Raw genomic sequence first — 25,095 nt, forward strand, 5'->3', positions numbered from 1 at the left:
AGGCAGTCAGTGTTATCATAGCGCCCTCTGGTGTCCCCATGACAAATTGCCATTTAATGCCACTGGAAGCCAAACCCAGAAAACTGGGGACTTGAGTAACCATGTGGATTAATTTAACTGAGGGGACTGGAAAAATGAGGTTTCAATGACAATCCAAACCCAAACGAGGGCATCTTGAAACAAGTGGCTTCAGCTGAGGACCGTGGGACGGTTTGGGGAGGAATTTTCACATTGCCTTCTGAAAAGTTTGAGCTCTCTTGCAATGTGATAGCTGAAGAAAACAAAGACTGCAACTTGAAAATAAATATATTCACAATCTGTAGTCACATTCTCCTGACCACCCCCACAACCTTGGGAGTGCCCAGGAAATTCAACAAGTCTTTAAAATGTCACAGTGTGGAAGCATCCGCAACATAACATGAACACAGTACACTCCAAAAAAAAAAAAAAAAGATATCCTTTGATCAAAGTGTCCTCCAAATCTCCACGTCAACTGGCTTATTTGTCTGGAGTCTCCTTTTTCGTTTTGCTTCCTCTGATCCAAAAGTTCTTAAAAATATACCAATGTTTGAGGAGACTAAGAAATCAATATATGAACTTTCGGTAGCATCCATCTGTATACCTGTAAGCATGTTGGTTAGGGGCACACTCAGGGTAGAGGCGGTGAGTGTAATTAAAAAGGGTCTACTTGGTAGTTTGAAATGCATAAATATAATAAAACTCAAAGATATAATTCTGTGCTAATAGTCACGAATCTATAGATTATTTTTTATCAGTTTTAAGTAAAAAAAGGTCATCTGCTTTCAGACCTGAGTGTATAAAGTACTAAAATGAAGACTCCATTGGTCTCTAAATGCCAGCTGGATACTTTCGGGTGGGGTATTAGTAGAAAAGAATTTAAGGCAATCCAGTAGCTAAGATATTTCCAACTAAAGCTTTGTCTTTCAGAGCATGCTCTATTTCCTTCTCTTCAATCTTCAGAGACACCTGCAAGGAAGAGAAAAAGACTTTTTGTGGTGGGGAACTCATAAAAACCAAGTTTTTATTACAGAAACCTTTACTATGTTAAACTTTTCTCACAAGAGTCAAGCAAGTTAAACACTGCTTTTCCAATAACATGGGGGGAAAAATATCTGATTCATACTATAGCCCTATCTTCACACACCTTAAATCCTACCCAACAAACAAAAAAAAAAGTGTTTATCTAACTGTGATCATTTTTAAATCTTTACTTTAGAAAAATATAAGCTCTTCAAAGCGGGACAACTAAAAGCAATGTCACAGAGAAGCAGTTCATTGTACCTTTGTGAAGCGGGTTTCCTTGTTTTTCTTTAATCCGAAGATGCCTCTGGCCTCCAAGAGACCTGAAAGTGACAAACACTCTGACTGGGCCACAGCTGCCACCTGCTGTTTGCGACAGACGTTACTATAGGCTTCGTGTAACTGGAAGGAAACAAGGGAAATCGAATGTCGTTTAAAAGCCCTCTCTCTTCTAACTTTGTAATCTTTTAAAATAAGGTAAATCTGGGTTTGCAAAAGAGTTATCTGAATACCCCAATGCTCTCCATTTTCAATAAAATCCTTGAAAATGCATTCTGGAGGTACCGCCAAAAACCTACACTGTAATGCAAGGAGGAGGCTTTATTGTGTTTCACAGGGAGAGGCAGAAATAAAGGGGAGAAGATTAATGGTAAAGTCTCAACCATAGCCCAAGGGAAATAAAAGTCAGCTGCCTTTTACATGATACCAGTACTTATTCTCACCGTTAAAATCCATTTTTAATTCACATCAGCTGCAGCATCATAGGCCTTTAGGAAATTATCTGCTCTGCAAAGCAGATTCTCCTCTCCACCCCAGCTCCATCTGCTGAGATTCCTGACTAACCTTCCCCAGGGTGACCTCTTTGATTTTCAACCGCCTGGTCAAGAGCAGCAAAGAGCAGACCAAGATCTTCTGCTGGAGGGGGAAGGAATCTTGTGCTCCTTCTCGGCTCAAAGTCATTCTGGTTCCATCAACTTCCGAGATGACTTGTGATATGTGAATGACACCAACCCGCTTGGGAACCAGTGACTCAGAGAGTGATTTACCTATCAAGTAAATAAATCAGGATTAATTCGATTTTTAAAATATTGTATTTTTACAATTAAATATGAATCGAGACAGATGATACTAAGTTTTAGTGGAAGGAGAGGTTCCAGTTCTGTAACGAAAAGTCAAAGGATGAGACACAGTGCGATCCTCAGGAAGATGCCAAAATGTGACATGACTCGGAAAGTAAGGTTATCATCTTTCTGGGCAGAACGGTGAGCTGTTTTATCCTGTATGATGCAATTTAATGTCAAAAAGATGAAATCTACCTCAGGAAAGAATAAGGACCAGACAGAGAACTAATGTAAGGTTCCTAATATCTCAAAGGCAAAGAAGGACAGAACCTTGAATCTAAGATGACTGGGCCTGGTCATTGTTAAAGGCTGGAAAAATTACCTAATATTTCAAAGCAAGTGAGTGGCTAAACGTGGACAGTCCTAAGTCCTCTTGATAGCCTTCCCAAATGACCTTTGAGGTTTGGTTCATTTGCCCAAGCCAATCTCCAGGAGAGCAACAGTTGAGAAAATGTCATTGGATATTTCAGCAGATAGCACCATCTCAGAGGCCGGAGGTTGGGAAACTGCCAAGGAGCCACAGAGGACTGTGGCCTCATTGTCTGGATGCAGGAATGGCAAGACGGAGGAGGATTTGCTCTGTAACAAACTTTGCCTCATGTTACTTCCTGAGACCAAGTCAGTTGTCCCACAGGAGTTTGCTTCGATTGTTGTTGTTCAGCCGCTAAGTCGTGTACGACTCTTTGCAACCCCATGGACTGAAGCACGCCAGGCTTCCCTGTCCTTCACGGCTTCAATTCCATGATCACAGACAGGATGCTACCGAGCACTAAGCATACTGGAGAAACTGGAGTTCAGTGGTCAAGAAGCAGAATCTCACAAAGCTGAGAAGAATTCAGGTTTAGTCTTACTCCCTATCCAATGGCTGAGTCTCTTCACAACAGTTCCAAGAAGAGATCACCTACCCAGCTTGTGTCTGAGTCTCTTCAATACTGGGACACCCCCACTGTGTCAAAAGACCAGTTAGTGCTCTTTACTGGGAAGTGCCTTTTTTTTTTTTTTTGGCTGCACCACGACGCATGTGGGGTTTTAGTTCTCCAACCAAGGATCAAACCCACACCGCCTACGCTGGAAGTGCGGAGTCTTAACCACTTCCCTGGACCCACCAGGGAAGTCCAGGAAAGTGTCTTCTTATATTTAGTTAGTCAGTCTCCCTGTAGCTTTCTAAAGCCATTAAAGCTAACCACATCTACCAACGGTTAAAAGACAGGAATTAGATTAGTTTAATAATTTATGATAAGAAGTCACAAATTCTTTTAGTTCTGTGTGTGTGAGTGGTGCTCACCAGGTCCACTGATAAGCCTAAATGTTACTGGTAGAGGAAAAAAGGAATGATGTAAAAAGTTGAAGAGATACCAGTATCTAGTCTGTGCATTGGCAGATATTACCTACTATCAGTCAAAGCACTGTTTGGCTACTTCTGAAATATTTTTATTAATCTTCTTTCAACAAGTTGATGATAAGGAAGAAACAATCAAATCAGACTGTTCTGTTTCTAAAGATTAACATTGGATATTAACCACAAGATATGCAGTTCATGGCCATTTTACATCCTCTATAGCTAACAGGACAAGGCTGAGGGAAAGGAAAACTAATTTTGTCGTTTTTGTGAAAGCTTGCAGTTTACTGTAGCAATGCTATCTTTGTATCGCCACCCTCTGAGGTTTGTTGAAAGTCTAGCGATATCCCAAGCTGAACTAATTCTTTCCCTGTCTGACTCTTATTTCCTGGGCTTTGCTTTCACCTATATCAAGACCTAAAGTGCACTCGATATAAGTACCCAGAGAGACACTGATCCAATCTTAGTGTCTAGTTTTCATTCCTAGGACTTGGAAAGAAAACAGACTCTGTCCCAACTATTCATGTAACACCCTGGAGAACCCATTTCCAGTAATGCGTGGATTACAGCACTGGCAGGCAAGACTGAAATAAAGTAGATGAAATTGATGAAAAACACAGACACCCATACACAAATGGATAACAGGATTTAACTATGCTCATCTCATCTTTCCATCTCTTTCAGAAAAGTAAAGCTTCTAATTATAAAGGAAAAGGAAACAGAGATAAACTACTCACATTCAGAGGGTGGTTTGAGGATAGTCTGACTTTTGACATCTGACTCTACGATTTCAATGGCCCTTCTGTAAAAAAAAAAAAGTATTTCTAGAGTTAATTTAGGCTGAGCCAAACCAAACACCACACCAAACCACCAAGCCCCAAAACAGGCACATTAACACAAAGCAACATGTTTTATAATTTTAAAACCCAAGAAAACTGGATTATGCCTCAACTCCAGGGGACTTAATTGCCTCGAAATAAATCATGGACGAGGGAATCTGAGAAACTTCAGCACTACTCGATTTCCTCTTACAGAGGCTGAGTAAGTCATCACACATTGAGCCAATGATAATATTTTGGACAAGGAAAACATGTCATGGATAGAAGAGAGGACATGCAGTGTGGGTGACTGACTAAAGAGAGAAAGCACCACCCATACACTCCAGCCCTAAAAGAGGAGCCCGCAGTTATCTATACATAGGCTATGTGTAGGCTAAAACCACACCGGCCTACATGACTCTTGCTCATAGCTGCAGTCTTTATCCAAGTAGTTTGCTGACTAGGAAGAACTTTCAAATCCAGGATCACACCATCTAGCAAGAGGAAGAGCTCACTCTCCCACTGCTCTCTCCAAAGCACTTTGCCCACGGGAAGCCATACACCAGACCTGGATCTTCTGCATGGCAGTAGGGGGAGGTTGGACCAGCGGGCCAACACAGCAAGTGTCATTTTAATGGACCCAGTGTCCTACTGGGAAAGAAGAAATTTCATCAGTCAGCACAGAGGCCTTCCCCAGCAGGAGGGGCTGGGGGATGGGAAGGGGGAGAGAGAGGTCTGGAACACAACTATGGGGGACCACCAGCTGGAGGAAGGGGTGCTCACAAAAGCAAAGGAAGGGGCAAAAAAAAGTCTCAAGGCAAGGATGGTTCAGGTCCATAAATAAACCTGCTTGAGACCAGCTAATGGAAAAGTAAACTGGAGTCTTTTTTAATACAAATGTAATTAACCAATCTATAATCACCACAGGGAGTGCCAGCAACATCTCATTTGTTTCTCCCTCTGTAGGTAATGGACTGATAATGTTTCAGACATTAGCACGGTGGAAATACAGAGCTCCCCACTGAGAAACAAGTCCTCCTTTCTGAACGTAAAAAGTGGCAGAACGGAGCCTCTTAAGCCACATTCATTTGAGTTACACGAGACAATTAACAGCATTTCTTCTTTTTTAATAAAAGCAGCCAACAGTGCCATAACTCACCTGCAAATATCAAGCGCTTTGCGAACATCTCCCGAAACAGCAGAGACTTTGCGGGCGCAGAACTGAATGGCAGCATTGTCTAGGACCTGGTCATTAAATGCCTTTGGACAAGACATAGAAGTTTACAGTTGAAAGTACACAGCTCCTCTTCTGCAATTTAGGTCTCAGACATGAGTACTTTCACACTTAATTCTAAATTTGATTGACCAAGCTTTAGGGTCTAAGAGATGCCTTTTCTGCTTAGGAATGGGAATTTCATACATTGAAGCATTTTGTAGGAATGTGGTAGAGGTTCACAAAGGGGAAAAAAGCAACTGAAACTTAAATTACCAAAACTACACTATACTAAAATCTACTTGGTCGTTTGTAAGAGAAAGTGCTTTCTTGGTCCTATTTTTTAAAAAAATTTTTTGGCCAGACCATGAGATATACAGGATCTTAGTTCCCCAACCAGGGATAGAAGCTGTGCCCCCCCAGCATTGGAAGTGCAAAGTCTTAGCCACTGGACCGCCAGGGAGGTCCCAGGTCCTTTTTTTCCTTTTTTCTATTTCTTTTTGGCTGCGCTGGGTCTTCATTGCTGCGTGGGCTGTTCCGTGGTTGTGGCAAGCAGGAGCTACTCTCTAGTTGTGGTGCATGGGCTTCTCATTGAGGTGGCTTCTCCTGTTGTGAAGCACAGACTCCAGTAGTTGCGGTTGCCAGGCTCAACTGCGCCAAGGCTTTGTGGGATCCTCCCGGATCAGGGATGGAACCCGTGTCTCCTGCACTGGCAGGCAGATTACCACTGAGCCAGGGAAGCCCCCTCAGGTCCTATTTTAAGACTGTTGCATGTGTGTTAGTCGCTCAGTCATGTCCGACTGTTTGCGACCCCATAGACTATATATAGCCTGCCGGGCTCCTCTGTCCATGAAATACTCCAGGCAAGAATACTGGAGTGGGTTGCCATTTCCTGCTCCATGAGACTATTAGAGAAGCATTTGAGTGACTCCTCTCTTATGTTTATTCCAATACTGAAGCACCCAATAAATGGAGCCATGGGTGGAAATTCACACAAAAATGTTCTCACTATGGCCCACAGGAATGCCTTGTTTAGCAATGGAGTCAAAGCAAAATATTTTAGAACCATTGTTAGGTTTCCCTTTCACAGGTGATACAAGAAACAGACACCTTGGTACAGTGCTTGGCACTCACCTGATTCAGTCGATCCTGCAAGATGGTGGCTATCTGATTTTTGGTATAAGGTGGGAAGTTCAACAGCTGTGGCTTGCATTTTTCTCTAGCTTGAAGCCTCGGCAGAATTCTGTCTGTGAGATCCAGAGTATTAGCAATACCTGAGGAGGAGATATGTAACACTTATCATCAGTGGTCAAATCATCCTAAAAGGAAAAATAAACCTTCTGAAAGCTGAATAAAATTTCTAGTCATAATCCAGCATTCCAATTGTTGCTTCCCACTTGTCCCCAACTCTCAATACTCATTAGGTAAGATGTACACAATCATTGAAGAATGTTTTTTATTTAAGTGTTCTTTATTTCTTGGCTGTGCTGGGCCTTCGTTGTGGCATGTGGGAAGAACGCTCTATTCAAATTAGGTTTTAAATTTTGACTACTAGCAGGACCAGACAGTCCCAAAATTGACTGTTGCTGAAATGCAGTGTTATGTCATTTCTATTCAGAGTTAACAAAACTGATTTGATTTGTGAAAGTCGCTCAGTCGTGTGTCTGACTCTTTGCAACCCCATGGACTATACAGTCCATGGAATTCTCCAGGCCAGAACACTGGAGTGGGTAGCCGTTCCCTTTTCCAGGGGATCTTCCCAACCCAGGGATCGAACCCAGGTCTCCTGCATTGCAGGCAGATTCTTTACCAGCTGAGCCACAAGGAAAGCCCTGATTTGATTAAGTTCCCTACTATTTTATAATAACTTTCTTTAAAAAAAAAAAAAATCTTCTTTTATTTATTTTTATTCTTTTTTGACTGAGCTGCACAGTATGTGGGATCTCAGTTCTCTGACCAACTCATGCCCCCTACCGTGGAAGTGTGGAACCACTGGACCACCAGGGACGTCCCTATAGTAACCTTATTATGGTAAGAAAGCAGAAAGCTGGTGTAAGATAAAGTCATAGGTGACAATTCCCTGGAAGTCCAGTGGTTAGGACTACTCACTTTCATAGCCAAGGTTCAACCCCTGGTTGGGGAACTAAGATCCCACAAGCTATGTACACGGTGAAAAAAAACAACAACAACAAAACTCATAAGCCGAAGAGATCTAAAAAAGAAGTCTTTAGAACCACCACATAACATGAACAATAGAACACTAACCAATCAGCACCAACCGAGAATTGCTTAGCCAGGGCCATTCAAACAGTGTGTACAAGACATCCTGCCCTCTGCTGTCCAGCTGATCCATCTCGTCCAACACCAACACACTACAAAGAAAGAAACAATGAGGATCCATGTTCACCTTCTTAACTCTCCAATCTGTTTGATGTGGACTGACTCTAGGTCACATTCCTACAGCTCAAACCAGTTTGAAGGTAGTCATCTACCCCATTTGGTAACATACAGCAATGAGCTTAAAAACATTTTCCCCCAATTTGAAATTAGAAGGTTTTTCTTTTTTTCTTTTCTTCTTTCCTGTTAAGCTTATGTAACTACCTCTCAGAGAGAAAATATAGGAAATGTTCTTTTTATGAGTAAACTGATAAATTCAAGAGACGAGACTGTGAGTTTGTGGGCAACAGATCTTGCAGACTTTCACAAAGCAACATGCAGCAGAGCAACGCTTACATCATGGGGCCCTTCTCTGCAGTCATATGGTTTTCCAGTTTCCTCATCATGTCCTTCCCAGCTGGCCTGGATACTTCTTCCTGACAAATCTCCTGAGCAATGGCTGGGAATACAGCCTGGGCACTCCTCAAGGACATGCAATTCAGCACGATAGTTTTAAAGCCTTTTAGTTCCTTCTAGAAAAATTGCAAACAGGAAAGTTAGTTTGGCCTCGGATAAAATTCTGATGGAATGTGATGTGTCTTTGAGGGTTAATAGCATATAAGAAAATAAGCTCCACTTTCATTTGGAAAGATTTTGACAATGAAACTTAAAATGTCTTATTTGGGGGAAAACTGCAATCCCTGAAGTACTTCCACTTTTTCTTAACCCTTAATAACCAGATGTCATTTTAGCAAGAGCATCATATTTCAGACTCTCAATGTACCTTGAGGTCTTGCAGAATTCGGCTTAAGCAGGCAGTTTTTCCAGTTCCAGGAGCACCAGAAAGATAAAGACTTCCAGCTTTTCTCCCACAGATGTGTTCCCTTAGGAAATTCCTGATGACATCCATCTCCTTTTCCCTGGCAGGCAGCTGATCTGGGACAGCTGTAGTCAGGACCTGTTTCGCTTGCTGGTAGCAAGTGCCTGTGCCAGACATGAAAGGACAATTAGCCACAACAGAGGGTACCGAGAAGACCCACCGCCTTTCACTTGGAATCACCAGCCTTGGTTACGAGGCTGCACTAACAGCTGCCATGAAAGAACCAACCCTCTTGCTTGAACAGTCTCAGACATGCAGATTCTTTCTCCGGCGGACATCTCTGCTCAGAATCGGTTGTGAGGTCCTGACCTTTCGGAACTGAGGAATGTATTTTGTTTGGGTGAACTCTGGTGCGTTCTCTTTTGCTAGGAGACTTCGTTGTCAGCTGATTGTCAAATACCAATCTGCGTCCCTTTGATGTCTGTGAGCGAGGAGGACCATTCTCTTTCTTGCCTTGCTTTGGTGGAGAACAGGGAGATAAACGGGGAGTGTTGCACAGGTTGTCATCACCTGAAACATTTTAAAATCAGAATGGGTCACTTATAGCAGTGGACAGTAAAAGGATTTGGAAAGATCTCTGCATCCGCCCCTCAAAAGGGGGATGAATTTCTACCAGGGTCAGAATCACCAAAATAAAATGCCTCCCATCCAGAAGCAAACATCGGCCACCAGATGGCACCACTGAGTCTTACTAGTTGGTGGAGGTTCTAATGGGAGGAAATTCTAGGATTGCTCTAAAACAGGGCTTTCCAACCTAGGCATCATTGATATCTTGGACCAAATAATTTTTCATTGTGGGGGACTGTCCTGTGCACTGTATCATAGTGAGCAGCATCCACTGTCAGAGGCATCCCCTCAGTTATGACAACTAAAAATGTCTCCAGATACTACCAAATCACCCCTCATTAAAAATAGATGCGCTAAAACAAGAAAGGGAAAAAAGAAAACTTAAAACAAAGAAACAAGAAAGGATTATCAACCACAAGAATTGTCACCTGTTTCTCATAAGTTCACAACCACTGAGGCAAGTTTCAAAATACTATATAACGAACAGTGACACTGATAGAATCAAGTTCAGTATTAAGGAACTGAAGATCAGCCCTATCAAGTAGTTCAGAAAGTGATTTCAAAAGTAGCTTAACTCTGAAGTTCAGTAAGCAGTTAGCAACCATTCTGAAAATAACCAAAGGGAATAGAATCGTCTTAACTGTACTTAGAAAGCTGTTTCGAAGTCATCTTATTATTAAGAAAGAGGTTGAGAGCTACCGGTTAAAAAGTACTCAAACAACGGCTATCTTACCCAGACGTTTTCTGGGGCTAAGAGGCAGAATTTTTGCACAAGAAGAACGCAGGATAGCCTGGGCATTTGTCAATTCTAGTTTGGTGTCACTGGAGCTTTTAGCTTTGTCCACTGTCCGAGATGGTTTCTTTTTTGGAAAACTGATTGTAGCCTGTGACTGGGAACGGGTTCGAGGCATGATGGCAGCACAGCTGGGTACAAAAAAAGGAACAGGACATCCAGTCAATATGTAAAAGTGAAGGAAAAATAATTAACATGGAACTTAAACCAATGATCAACACTCATTTCATAATCAGATTATGTTATGACAATACTTTAGCATTTAATTCTGCTTCATATCCAAATCTATGCAACAAGAAATACCTTGTCTACCTACTACACATAACGGGCTGTCATAAGTATTTTAGGTATTTACTGAGCTTCCCTTGCGGCAGCTGGTAAAGAATCCACCTGCAATGCGGGAGACCTGCATTTGATCCCTGGGTTGGGAAGATGCCCTGGAGAAGGGAAAGGCTACCCACTCCAATATTCTGGTCTGGAGAATTCCATGGACTGTATAGCCCATGGGGTCGCAAAAAGTCGGACACGACTAAGCGACTTTTACTTTCATTTAAGTTTTAGAACCATTTTAGAGGTAAATACTATTATCCTTTTCTTACTGATAAGAAAACTGAGAGGCAGCGAGACCCAACATCATAGCAAAGTAAGATATAAGACCAGGTATTCTGGCTCCAGAACCCAAATTTTTAACCACTCAAGCCATGCAATAAGAAGTTGATCTTAATTGGCGCCTATAGCACTTCTAATTCTCTAGCTCCAGGCCCGGGGTAGATCATTATCACCATTTTAGCGCAGCAGCCTCCCATACTTACAGGCTTCCCCAAGTCCCTATTCCGTCCAACCTCGGCCCCACATAATCCCAGATGTTCGGGGAACATCGCCCTCCTATCGCACTCAGCACAACTGTTAGACCATTCCGAGGGTGCATTCCTCGCTACCGGACCCCGACCTCATCACTTTCCAGCGATCTGAGCTCTCCTCCCGCGGTCCTTGCCCCAGGCTCTCACAAACTCCGCCGCCCCCAAGGAGAGGACCCGGGCCTCCTCTCCTTTCCACCATACAGGGCTGCGTCACCTCAGTGCCGGCTCTTCCTCACGTCTCCGGCAGACAACTTTAGGGACTGTCCACAACAAGCTGCTGGATAAACCCCACACAGCAGGAAAGCCCAGCCACGCTCGCGCCAAATCTGCACAGCCGCAGCTTTCCCGCCTCCCGCCAAAGCCCGGCCACGCTTCTGATTGGGTGTCGCCAGAGCGCAGCGCGCGCCTTGGAGGCCGCCCCCTCCTTCACAGCCAATCAAGCCGGAGGGTACGCAACCAATAAGAGAGCCCCAGGTCTTAGCGCCACCGTGAGACCACGCCCACAGGTCCGTGTACATCCGGGGCCTCTGCGGAAAGACGCGCGGTTGCGCCGAGGCCGAGTGAGTCCGGCTGGCCCCGCCGCAAAGCCCGGCGGGGGATGTAGTCTTTGCAGCTCGCGACTGGATTCCCACGCCCTTTTTTGGTTCTCGTGCCCTTTCTCAGTGTTGCACGTACCCATTTTCATTATCCTAATGGACTAGACCCTGATGCTGGGAGGGATTGGGAGCAGGAGGAGAAGGGGACGACAGAGGATGAGATGGTTGGATGGCATCACCGACTCGATGGACATGAGTTTGAGTGAACTCTGGGAGTTGGTGATGGACAGGGAGGCCTGGCGTGCTGCAATCCATGGGGTCGCAGTCGGCCACGACTGAGCAACTGAACTGAACTGAACTGAACTGAACGGGCTAGATTTTCAGAGAGCTACTACATAATCATTTAATCAGTTCAGTCGCTCAGTCGTGTTCGACTCTGCGACCCCGTGGACTGCTGCACTCCAGGCTTCCTTGTCCATCACCAGCTCCTGGAGTTTGCTCAAACTCATGTCCATTGAGTAGGTGATGCCATCCAACCATCTGATCCTCTGTCATCCCCTTCTCCTCCTGCCTTCAATCTTTCCCAGCATTAGGGTCTTTTCCAATGAATCTGTTAGCATCCGGTGGCAAAAGTATTGGAGCTTCAGCTTCAGCATCAGTCCTTGCAGTGAATATTCAGGATTGATTTAAGATTGACAGGTTTGATCTAACTGCAGTCCAAAGGGACTCTCAAGAGTCTTCTTCAACACCACAGTTCAAAAGCATCAGTTCTTCAGCACTCAGCTTTCTTTATGGGCCAACTCTCACATCCATACATGACTACTGGAAAAACCATAGCTTTGACTAGATGGACCTTTGTTGGCAAAGTAATGTCTCAATGCCTACCATTATTTGGGCAATTCTGGGTGCCAGGTTTGATGCCAAGTGCTTTACTAATGCTCAACACTGCAAGGCACAAAGCAAATCTGCTGAGGGTTAGAGGTCACAAAATTTTTGGTGGCTTTGAGGGCCTAGGATCATTATTTGGTACCAAAGTCAGTTTCTTTGTAAAGTTCTGCATAAATAACACTGCACTTCACATTAGCCCCCTTTTTTGTGTTTCAAAGATGAAAAATAGGGCCAGGCCTTTGCTTTTATTTTGTTATAGATAAGAATATGATATTCTGTGTATCTTCCCATCACTAGTCCCATTGATCCACACAATGTGGGGAGTGGAGAGAATTATGGCCCCTTAATTTAAAAATATTTTTTAATGGCTAAATACAAGGGTTTCAGGACCAGAGAAGACCTCTATAGAAGAGGCAAGCTGAGCTTTTAATGAAAAAATATAAATTAGAGCAGTAATTTACAGGCCAGCTTCCAAAGCTAATAACCCAGTTAAGCCTCAGGCGCCATTAAAAACCAGAACCCAATTCTAGGTGATGGTAAGCATTTATCTCTCATCCTTCTATATCAAATGAAATAGAGCAATAAAACCAAGTAATAGGAAAACAACAATATTACAATCAAGTTAGTTGTAGTTGATTCATATAGGGTATAAAAGCCAATACTTATGTGTATGTCAGGCTTTGAGCTCTGGTATTTTACCTATATCACCCTATTAATTCTCATAGGAACCCCTTGAAGTTGTAATTATTTCCATTTCACTAATAAGGAGACAGAAATAGAGAGGTTGAGGAGATATGCCCAAGATCACACAACTAGTGAGTAGATGAACTGGAATTCGAACCCAGGAAGTCTGAAAGGAGATCAAACTCCTAACCACTTAAAACATCCAAGGAGTAATAGACAGAAAGTCAAAGTTGCTCAGTCATGGCCAACTCTTTGAGACCTCATGGAATTCTCCAGCCAAGAATACTGGAGTGGGTAGACATTCTCTTCCCCAGGGACTCTTCCCCACCAAGGAATCGAACTCAGGTCTCCCACATTGCGGGCGGATTCTTTACCAGCTGAGCCACCAGGGAACCCAATAGACAGATGCAGGTCCTATAGCAGAGAGAGGGCAAGGGAACACATTTGAGGAAGGCTTTCTAGGAGATGAACACTGTAAGAATGAAGGGTATAGGCTGCCACAGATGGCGAAAGTGTTACCATAGAATTGAGGCTTTTTTACCAGCTGGTATTTCTGATCTCTTAATAGGGCAATAGAACCTAGGAAGCAACTTCCATTGTTGATATTTATTTCTATAACCTGGGCACCTAACAATTGTCCTTCATAACCAACGGTAACAAGTGCCCAGCAAGCTTTTAAGGGATGGTGGTGAACAACCTACCTATCTTAATTACAGAGGGAGCAGAAGAACCCATGAGTACTTAATGTGCATACTGGAGCCTATGGAAGCATCCACCAGGAAATACAGCACTGGTCCAATGCCGGGGTCCAGCCCCAGTGGATCCAGGGAATTCGAAGGGTGGATGGAGTCGGCGAGGAAAAAACTTATTTATTAATATAAGATTAGATTAGGGAGAAATAGTGTAGTAGGAAAATTAAGTGGAGAAAGAAGGCTGAATAACTTGGTTTACGTGGGAAGCCAATAAAGTTCCAGACAAGGAGCTTGTACCATCTACGTTAGGCCACTGGCGTCCTCTTGAATATCGGGGGGTGCCCCGCCTTGGGCTCCCCCTCGCGTGGATCTTAAAAGCCGGGACAAGTGAGTAGACATGGTGAGCCTCCACGGCCCAGATGGGAATTCAGCCAGAAATTAGAGAGGAGACATGGGTACCAGTCCAGCGACTGGCCCCATCCTCTATTGTTCAGAAGGCCTTTTATACTTTTGATAAAACATGGAGATCAATGGGTAACACAAAGTTATGCAGCGTTAGCAGCCTCGATTCTTATCAAAACCACGCTTTTCTCTCTGCATACCTAGTTGTATACACAAATCTTAGGTAATTTACATCATCGTCCAGCCAAAAGGGCCAATTAACATTTTACAGCCTTTTTTCTGATAAGGGTTTGTCAACCAGAAGACTTATTTGTGTTGATCTTCCCAAAGTCTGGTGCCACTCTCAGAAAGCACTAAATAAAGTTAACATTCTTACATAGCAAAGATACAACAACTTATAACAAGTAAAAGGAGTACAGTGATTTATAACAAAAGAAAAGTAATTAACTCAAAAGTCTAGTGTTGCTAACATCAAAACTACTATATATCTTTTTCCATATCCCATTTACATTGATTAACATCCTCCCAGGTGCCTAAAAGATAAAGAATATGGAGGCCTGGCAGCCGTCATTGAGTCAACAGTGAAAACCCTCTACCAATATGATTTTTAACTCTTTAGCAAAGGCTCTGTATCTTTAAGATGCTTTAAGCTTTGTGCCTCTCGCGGCTGGGGGGCTGTAAGCAATTCACAAGCTGTAAGAGGTCCAGGGAACCTGTTAGGCAAGCTAGAGAGCTATCAGAGGGGTTTAACTGAAACATCCCTTTCAAATACAGAGGACTAAAGCCCTGATTTGACTTTTTTCAGAGAATATCAGAAGAGCAGAGTACAAAAGCCGGCAGATTTTTTCGTTTTGGGGGTACATGCTCAGGAAATTCCAGGGGGAACCCCTGAAACCTAATTACGTCCTTGAGTTTTGTCAGGCTTCCTTCCTCATGACCTTGTCACAGGCGGGATTCCTCACGCTGGCTTCCAGCAGTCCAAGAAAAGCCTACAAGAGTCAGGGACTACTGGGGAAGCAGGCAGAGAACTGCAGAATGTCCAGGTTGAAAGGTCTCTGAAAGGATACCTACTTGAAACTCTTTCCAGTACTCCAGTAGTTATGATGAGATACCATCACAATGTTTCTTGCTTCTGTGCCTCTTCTGTGCTGTTTCCTGTGTCTGAATGTGTCTGATGCTGCTCACCATCCTTCCCTAGCTAATTACCATAAAGACTCTTAGTATACCTCATAGGTTTCTCCTGGTGGCTGTCCTGCTCTCCTGCTAGACTGTGAGCTCCTTGGAGGCAAAGACCATGTCCTATTCATCCTCATACTGTCAGTGTCTGGCACAGAGCTAAAATATGCAATCAGTGCTTGCTGAATGAATGGAAAAGACATTCCTGCCAAGCGGCTATCCATCTTTTGTGTGAACATTTTTTGTGTTCAGACAGCATACAGTCCTTTAAGTCTCACACCTGCCTAAACCTAGGAGTGGAGAATGAATTGTGTGTAAAATGATCCAGACTGGGCTCCAGTGATGTCAGAGACAAAGCATCTCTCCATCATTATCCTCCAGGGTGATGAGATCCTGAGGTTGACACTTTGGTCCTTTTAACTCTGTCTGCAGAGTAATGGGGAGTCAGAGACAGGCAGCTTCCTTACAGTAACTTGCAGTTTGTGGCTGGGCTGGGTCAGGAAACACTGAAGTGACACTTTCGCTGTAAGCAGGTATGCCCCGGTAATAACTAAAAGTGGGACAGACTAGAGTCCTTATCACCTGCTAATCCACACACAGTATTATGGGGGAAGGAATGAAATCACACAGGAAGAACCTGTCTGGCATTCTTTTGTGAGTCTGTGCGCATGTCTTTGCGTGCCCTGGTGGGTGTGACTAGCAATACCATCCCAAAAGGACAGAGAGAGCTGATAGGAATTTAGAAGTTAAGGGTCATTTAGGCAAGCTCCATTTGAGATCTATTCAAAGGCACAGGAGGAACAAGGACATCAATAAATAGGTAGTTTATTAATCATATTAATAACAATGATGAATCAAAAAATCAAGAATTCGGCCTATCTGGCAAATATGGATGAAAATGAAAGGAGGCCCTTTCCCCCCCTCACTCCCTCCCCCATAGGTTTTTATATCAAAACTATGCGAGTGACTCATCCACACACCCGTTATGAATCAGTCCAGGAAATAATTCCAAGGCCTCTGCTAGTGATGAAAGTACAGGTTAAGCTCATTAAATCCATGGTGATTATGTCAGCTGACCACAGTAAGCTGAGACTGTCTGGTTCAATTTCGACACCTAAAGCCAAAGTTCAAGGAAGTCAGCTAAGGTTTCAACTTAAAAAGGAGTGAAGGAGAAAAGCCAACATCTACATAAAAAAACCGACACACAGCCTGTGTTCTGCCCTCACCTCTTCTTCACACCTCACTGTGAGAATCTACCACGCGTACAGGCGGAGAGAACCATCAGGGATAGAGAGACAAGGCCTGGGGGATCTCCTTGGGCTCCCTGAAACCATGGGCCAAGGAGAGTTAGGTGGCAAATACAAATAATGACCAACTCTCAGAATCACCCGGTCAGCTTGGCGAAGTGGAACTAAGTTTCCAAACACAGCAGGAGAGGAGGAGGGAAAATTCTCAGGAAGCTGCAGGTGCTTCTGTCCAAGTGAGTGTTTCTACTGTCTCAAGGGGACCTGGAGTCAAACACCTGGAGTCAAACAACACCCCCGAGACAGCAGACTTCTTCCCACTCTCTGCCACTACTTGCGGCAGTATCCCAGACAAGAGTACACAGTTTTCAGGTTTTTTGTGTTTGTTTTTTAGCAAGGTTTAATTAAACTGCACGGCATCCAGCAGAAAGAAATGTACCAAAGAATCCAACCTGAGACCAGATTACACATTTGGGGCGGGCGGGGGGCGGGCATCAATGCTACGTGGGGAGGGAGTACTTTAATCAGAAACAACGCCAAAATAAATCATACAATAAATTATTTTTTAAAAGAGAGAAACTGATCGACATGCAAAGATGGACGCACACATACACATACATGCTGTTCACACACATCACTCTAATCTTGCATTCAGTGTTGACGAGGGCTCCCGTGCTGGTTGCCATGGGAAAAGACAAAGGTTAGACATGAGAAGAGAAGGCTCAGCCCCTCTGCCACCAGCGGAATGAGGGTCAAGACAGTTAAGAGAGGGAACCCACTCACTTGTCAGAAACAAGAATAGAAAGAAGGAAACAGCAGTTATCAAGGAAGATTTAATTGCTTCAAAGAGGGACAGAGGAAGAAAGCACAGAAATCTAACACAAGTAAAGGCACAATGAACGTGGAGTTGAATGGAACCAAACCCTTCCTTCGGTAAGTTATCCTTTATCTTGTTTTTGTAAGTGTTTTGAAGGTGGTTGTCGTTTTGCTTCATTCTGCTTTTAAGAGATGAGTCCTGAAGGCAGAGTTGTAATGCCTCCCATTCCCTAAGTTAGGGTGGCACCCAGAGAACCACCATGACCACGTGGAGCTGGGGACTGAGATTCAACAGGGAAAGAAAGCCTACAACTGGAATGTCAGGAATCTGATCTGTAGTTCACTGTAGGTTGGGTTTCCAGAAGAACAGACAGCTCAGTGTAGTGCCATCAAAGGGCCTCAGCCGCCCTTTTCTCCACCCCCAGAGCTCTGCAGAAGGGAAGGACCCTGGAGTCACACTTCTCCCCCACTCCCATAAGCACGCAGCCTACAGATTATTTCAAGTGATCAGGAGAATTAAAACACACCCCAACCCTGAGTTGCTCTGTAGCAAGTCTATTTACAATTTTCTCCCACCTCTCCCTGGAGGTGAGTCTGGGTTTCAAGCTGGGAAGCTGTGGGGTGAGGGGACGCCCTCAGTGCAGTGGCCAGTCTCCTCGCCTCTGCCAGCCGAGAGAGCTGGTATACTTTCTGGAGGCCGGAGCCTCCCATCTGTTGGTGGGATAACCTGAAGTGCTCTCGCTCAGCGGGCCCAGGCAGTGAAACTACTGGGGGCGCTGTGGCTGGAGGAAACCCCCACCAGAGAGAAAACCTGGAATATTAAAGTGCTGTGATCCAGGTTTGGGAACCAGAGATGAAAGACACGGGGACATCAAGCTCATTGAAAAACCTGGAGGCCACTGGCCTGTTTCCCAGAAAGGGCGGTAAGAAACAACTATTAAGTTTTTCCCACTCGAGAAAAACAGCATAAAACCAAACCCACACAAGGGCTTTTAGCACAGCTTCCTGATGCTTAGCTGGGCAACATCTCTTCCTTCCAGGAAGGAATAAGGAGGTTAATGGGACTGGGCAACAGCCTCAACATGAGACCACCCAATCTTCCACTGAAGAGACGACATTCCCACAAGCAGATTAAGAAGAGCAGTTTAAAAGGTGAGAAGTTTTAGTGCTCCTATAGCCAGCCCACCTCAAACCTATATTACAAGCTTTTTACAGCGTACAAAATAGATCAGTAACTATGAGGCTCACATTCCCATTCTTCAATAGTAAATATACATGATAATAAATCTGTTATTAACAGAGGGACCAAATAAGGTATAAGGCAAAGACATTTAAATAGGTACTGTGTCATCAACATGCTCTGTGGAAGAAAATCCAGCTGACTAGATCTAGTCCCAGGCCTTTTCCCATGAGGCCAAGAAACTGAACGTACAATCCATACCCACATGACACAGTCCAGATTCTGGGGAATATGGGGGGGCAGCAGGTCACGGGGGAGGACGAAGGAGCCCCAATGAAAACCTGGGGTTTGGCTTTTATGTGTAACGCTTATTTCAATGCTCTGTGTTTGAGTAATGGGGGGTAGCGGGGGAAGGTAACACTTTGATAACATTGTACAAAAGGCATCAACTCCCATTTCAAAAATAAATGGGAAGACTTCACAGTCCAAGTTCACTAGCCGGTCAGTGTCTGCCCAAAACTCTGCTGTGGTGTCGAGTCCTGCACTTTCTCCTTTGCCCTCCACTAGCATCCCCTCTCTCAGCTCCCGTGGCTTCAGGATGCCAGGGATACTGCTGAGAGGTAAGTGCTAACAGATGTGAAAATAAGAATTATAAATAAAAGAACAATTAGGAAAAGTGTGGTGACAGGCCTAATTGTGGTTTGCCTCAACAGTCAGAATGGTCCAGGGCATGGCAAAGGACAGCAGACCCCAGACAAGCAACCCAAGTTAAGAGCTCTCTCATCTAGCAGTGGGAAGACCTGGGTTTCACTGGGTACCACGAAAAGACCCTTAGTTTGTGATCCAATAGATTGGAAAGTCCCTAGGACAGTTAAAGCCTGTGACGTATCTGGTGAAGTCTTCATGGACTTTTTCCCATTCGTTCCAAACAACAGCATGGTTCCTCTGCTCTCACTCTAAGCTCTGAGCAGCCTCTGCACTCAAAGGCTTGAGCAAACCACACCAGCTGGATGTGGAGCTCCACTCTGCTGTCAGAGAAAGGCAAGTCCCTGTACCATGATCTAAGCTCAGGTCCTACCTAGACTGCGAACCTCCATTTTCTCTGGGCTCTTCAACTAGGACTTGGAAGACGAAACAATGTTGCTGGCTGCCACAGAAGATCAACTAGATCAAAGCACACCTCACCAAAGTCATTGTGCTTCTTGGCACAGAGGAATCGGACTCCCCCAGAAGCTTCCTCATCTGTTTCTACTCAGAAATGTTAACCTATGCAGGCTTGTGGCTAAATGGTGAAGGGAATGGGAAGAGCCTGCTCAGTCAGCTGGGCTATGAATTTCAGAGCCGGTGGGCCTTAGTTAAAAGTCTTCACAGCCCACAGAGCTGGACCTTTCCACAAGGTGCTTCACCCTTCCCTCCTTTGTCATCCTGGGGGCTCAAGCTTCTGAACAGGACTGAAAGGGCCAGGGGCTTCTGGAGCCAGGCAGTAAAAGACTGAGGCAGCCTCGAGGTCAAGGTTAAGGCCAAGGCCAAGGTCCTATTTTCCTATCTCTCACTAGAGGTTTTAGGGATTTGAGAATCCATAATGAATGAATGAAAGGGACTTTTCTCTTGAAGGGATAAGGTGGTGAGAGAACGACAACATCCCTCAGCCTCAGCACCTGCGGAAGGGGAGCAGGGAGTCCCAGGGTGCTTCCACCATGGCCCCTGATCCCTGTGCTGCAGAGGAACTGACTAGCTCTGAAAGGATGCCCAATTCATTTCACCTTCTCTTTTCATTGATGTTTAGTTCAACTGGTTAGTATTTAGAGTTTCTATCCAGCCTATTTCTGGGTATGGGCGTGTGGTGGGGATACAGCAAAACCAAAATACCCTTAAAAATAGAGATCCATTTCCTTGCCTATGCTCCAAACCTGACCTTTAAAACAGATCATTTCCCTGCAAACTCCTTTCCTGTTTCACTAAAAATGCCCACTCCCGGAAGTCCTGGCCATACCAGCTTCCTAAAATGAAGAAATACAATGTAGCCATCAAGTTCCTCTCTCCCCACCCCGATACACCCCGATACAGCGGGTAGGAGAAGGTGGGAGGACCATTCTCCACCCTACCCCGACAGTGAGTTCATTCATCACGACAAGGCACCTCTCCCCAGAGGAAAGCAGGAGACACGGAAGCTGCTTCCTCATCTGGCCAGCAGGGCTTGCTAGAGGGATGGGTGCAGGGCCTCAGGCCCTGCTGTCAATACAGAGAGTCCGGTCACCAAGTCCATAGATGAGATGCATAGATGGAGGTGAGTTGGGAGGGCGCTTGAAGTCTAGAGGTTGGTTGCACTGGAGAAACACATCAGGAGCTGTCATGCAGGTTTCAGGGGAATGGAAGGGACCATCTGAGAAGAGGAGAGGGTCCATCCTTTTCCTGAGGAGCAGGACCAAGCCAGGCTTCACCTGAGAATGGGGGGCAGAGGTGGGGCTCCACGGGCAGCTGAAAAAAAATAAAATAAAAACCACATACATAAGGTCACTCACCAGACCCAGAATCACCCAAACATTCCTAAAACGAGAGACAGACAGGCTCTTTGAGCTATCCTTTAAAACCTGGGATGAAGTTTTGTCTTTTTAAGAAAATGCAGACAAGAAGCAGCAAATGTTAACTTAAGAAAAACACAAATCAATTCTATAGCCTACATAATTATGGAAGAACTTCCTTGACTCTCTTCTTACCTCGGTTTGTTTTGCTGGGATATATCCTCTGAAAGTGTTTATACTCTTCTGGAGCAGGAAAGTCTTCGACTGGATGGAAAGAATATTTTGACTCAAAATCATCTGCAAAAGGAATAGAGCATTAATTCCTATCACCACCTAATTAATTCCTAATTCTGCCCTGGCTCCCATACGCCTCGCTGCTACTCCTAACCCTTCCTGACACACTGAGAGGGCCTGCCTTGCTCAGTAAACCCATGAGGATGGCAACAGTATTACTCTCCATGCCTTGAATGCAGAGTGTGTTCAAAGACTCTTTACACTAAGGAATGAGTCTTTGAAATGGTTCTTCACATCTTTCCACAAACTGGTTCTTTACAACTTTTGGTTTGGATGTTTCCAAACCAGGCACATCCCAGTAAAGGAGACCAGCTGTTTGCCTGGGAGGGGAAGGAAATTATAATTCTGTTTTAGTAACATAGTCATCTTAAAGACTATCACCATGGGAAACCAACTGAACTGAATCCACAAACTGGGAGAAATTAAGCTAACCTGGGAATATCTGTCACCAGCTAGTGAGAGATTTTGATCAGGTAATTCCTTTTCGGTCAGGCTCCCCTCAGGGAGCTCTGTAACACAGCTGGGAGAGCCATGGCATGGCCTCTGCTCCCACCTCCCATGGCTCCTCTACATGAAAGCTCAAGTTTCCTACGGGTGTGACTTGATCACATTCCACAAGGCATACCTTCTAAGCAAAAACCCTAGTCCACTTAATAGGAACAGACCAGAGCAGGAGCAGAGAAGAGGTAATCATTAAAGAGTCTACAGTGCGCAGGCTAAAATGGACCGTGAAGATTTTTCCAGACTTCCTCAACAGTTGTTGTTCAGTTGCCCAGTCGTGTCCAGCACTTCGCGACCCCATGGACTGCAGCACACCAGGCCTCCCTGTCCCTCAACAGAGGGTCTAACAATACCTGCTGGACAATCTTTACTTGGTGCTTCATTACAGACCTAATGAATCAGACTCTCTCAGGTGGAGCCCAAGATTCATTTATAACCTTGCAAAAGTGGACCTGATAACTCTCGTCCCTTTAGTCAATCTCCTTGTTTCACAGATAAGGGAAGTGAGGTCCAGAAAAATGAAGTGACTTCTTCAAAGTTACAGAGCTAGTCAGTGGCTTTGGATTATCAGATAAATGCTATGCATACAATGTTCTGTTTTCAAAGGTCCAGAAAGGAGCCTTTCTTCCTCGGAGAATACGAAATTCCTATCTCTATAATCCTGAAGAGGATACAGTCTCGGACCTAAAAGCTAACCACAAATAATGAGCCTTGAGGAGCAAGAGAGTGGCTTCAGAGATAGCAAAACACTTGCTGATTTTACTTTTAATCTCTTCCAAAGCAGTCGAGCTGAGAATTCATCTAAGGAAAGCAATGTATGTGGGTGGGAACAGAAGTCTGAAGGGAAGTCAGGAGAGGAACCGCAGTGAAGAGGGTACCATGCCCACTGTGCAGTGGCCCCTGGAGTCAGTGAAGTCCCTTAGGAGCTATGAGACCAATACTGCTAGCTACTCACCCAAGAAAGATCGGACAGTGGTGATGGAATCTCTGTGACCATTCCTCAGGGGCGGCGGTGGCGGAGGAGGCCCGGCTGGCGTTCTTGAGGGCGGAGGTGGGGGCTTTCCTCGGCTCAGGGGTTCTGACCCATGCACTCGGTATGGTGGGGGGGGAGGGGGGGCGTCCCTGGCACCATTTCGGATCATCGGTGGCGGGGGTGGAGGAGCTGCGGTTAGAATGGAAAGCAGTTAGGCTTGGATGCAGAGACGGTGAAGGGCAGAGGGGCGCGAGAGGCATGGGCCAAAAGAGCACCTCGGTGCCTTCCCGCAGAGCCAGCTTCTGGGAGCCTCTGGGCAGCACGTTGATGTCACACCCCCTCCTCTCAGCCCTGTTTCTTTTTCAAAATTTTTACTTTCTTTATTTGGCTGCACTGATGCAGTATGTGAGATCTTAAGTTTCCCTGACCAGGGGTCGAACTTGTGCCCCCCGCACTGGAAACACAGAGTCCCAACCACTCTGATCGCCATGAAGTGCTCCTGTTTCTTTAGCACCATCACATTCTTCCAGAGACAAAGTTCAGAATGAATAGATGACCCTTTTTCATTTCACATGACAGGTCAGGCAAGAACTCTACTTATTCGTGATGATTTCTTCTTGGCTTTTCCACGCCTGCCTCCACAATTCAAAGTCAGGGCTTTCTCACTTTTAGCCGGTTCTACTGCAAAAAGCCTCTCCATTGTTTTCCTTGCTTCTGATCTCTTAGCCTTCCCATCCATTCTGCATACCAACAACTCACTAATCTCCCTCAAATACTAGCTCACACTTTTCCAAGGGCTTTGCATTTCCTACCTCATAAAGTTTCAAATCCTTAGCTTCCACAAGTATCACCCCACGATCTTCCTTGCTTACACAGTAATCTACCACGTGGGTAACCTAATCTCGCCTTCGTTGTTTCCTTCCTTGCCTTCTAGGTTGAACTGGCACCATTCATCCACACTCCCAATGTTACCTCTGTCTCTCTCTACTACTCTACTATGTTATATTATAATTATTCATTATATATGCTTCTTTCCCAGGATACTGTACATTCCTTAAAGTCAGAGCAGTGTCCATTCATCTGAGTTCCCAAGCTCAGCCAGATGTATAGCAAATGGTAGGTATTTAATCAATATTTGCTAAATAACCTGAATTACCTATGCTTTCCTCTTGTGACCAGTCCTTACTATCAAATCCTACCTATCCTTGAAGGTTTAACTCAATTCCCATCTTCTCAAGGCTTTCTCAAAGGAATCCACTCTATTCTGATTCCCTCTATTGTTCCCTGACAGCATTTATAGACTATGTCACTTATTCCAGCACTCAGTAGTACAGACTAAAATGTGTGTCTTTCAAATTATGTATAACAGTTTCATCAACAAAAGTTACATATTTCCAGTGACAGGCTCACTGCTCAAAAAAAAAAAAAAAAAAAATTGGGAAAGCCTCTTTAGAATTGTCTTCAAATCCAGACAGATCCATAAATATTATTATATGATGGTCATTTCCCATTTTCTGAGGTTGCACCACCAACAAAAATATTCATAACTATGTCTGACTTTTGGCCATTTCCAAATATCAAATTCACCCTTAAAAGTCAAAAATCTGCCATCAAGCATTAGATAATATCAAAAGCATGCTGGATATCAGACTTCCCTGGTGGTCCAGTGGTTAAGAATTGTCTGCCAGTGCAGGGAGGGAACACAAGTTCGATCCCTGGTCCAGGAAGATCCCACATGCTGCAGAGCAACTAAGTCCACACACCACAACTACTGAGCCGGTGAACTAAATCTTTAAAACTTGTCGTAGCCAGCCCTGTACAAGTATGTGGCACTATCCCCACTGCATTGCATAAATGAAGAAACAGGGACCCTGGCTATTTATCTAAGGTCGCAGATCTAACAGACCCAGAACACGCCTACTCTTTCATAGTAAGAAAACTGCTACATACTGCTCTTCATAATTACCACAAGTATTAATTACCTCCCCAACAAATGTAAAACCCAGTGAGATGGAGGTATGTCTTTTGGTACCTAGGCTATGCCCAATAAGAAGTTGTTACTTACACAGTATATAGAGAGACTACTTTGCTTAACAAATAACATTGTCTTAATAATAAGAGTATATATTATTCCTCCTGAATTACTGTCAGAATGTCGATAGAGTAACTGTAGTTAAGC

General features: G+C 44.4%; 2 protein-coding genes across 4 annotated transcripts in view; both read right to left on the reverse strand.

The window, feature by feature from the left end:
- Positions 1-291: 291 nt before the first annotated feature.
- On the reverse strand, positions 292-11,382 carry CDC6 (cell division cycle 6). Its single transcript, XM_040245437.1, has 12 exons — positions 11,223-11,382; positions 10,089-10,279; positions 9,017-9,298; positions 8,693-8,892; positions 8,266-8,441; positions 7,798-7,904; positions 6,667-6,806; positions 5,479-5,579; positions 4,239-4,303; positions 1,885-2,087; positions 1,303-1,443; positions 292-987 (listed from the first exon to the last, which is right to left on the reverse strand). The coding sequence occupies exons 2-12, from the start codon at positions 10,264-10,266 to the stop codon at positions 898-900; spliced, it is 1,683 nt and encodes a 560-aa protein (XP_040101371.1). The 5' UTR covers positions 10,267-10,279; positions 11,223-11,382; the 3' UTR covers positions 292-897.
- Positions 11,383-16,192: 4,810 nt separating this feature from the next.
- WIPF2 (WAS/WASL interacting protein family member 2) overlaps positions 16,193-25,095 on the reverse strand; it is a 41,601-nt gene continuing 32,698 nt past the window's right edge. For all 3 annotated transcript variants that reach the window (XM_040245440.1, XM_040245438.1, XM_040245439.1), the window contains exons 6-8: positions 22,899-23,105; positions 21,344-21,445; positions 16,193-21,104 (exon numbers count right to left, since the gene is read on the reverse strand). In XM_040245440.1, the coding sequence (XP_040101374.1) occupies positions 21,064-21,104; positions 21,344-21,445; positions 22,899-23,105 (350 nt within the window). In that variant the 3' untranslated portion in view covers positions 16,193-21,063. The remainder of the gene's footprint in view (positions 21,105-21,343; positions 21,446-22,898; positions 23,106-25,095) is intronic.

This window comes from Oryx dammah, unplaced genomic scaffold, assembly GCF_014754425.2.
Source record: "Oryx dammah isolate SB20612 unplaced genomic scaffold, SCBI_Odam_1.1 HiC_scaffold_8, whole genome shotgun sequence".
Classification (NCBI taxonomy): Eukaryota; Metazoa; Chordata; class Mammalia; order Artiodactyla; family Bovidae; genus Oryx; species Oryx dammah.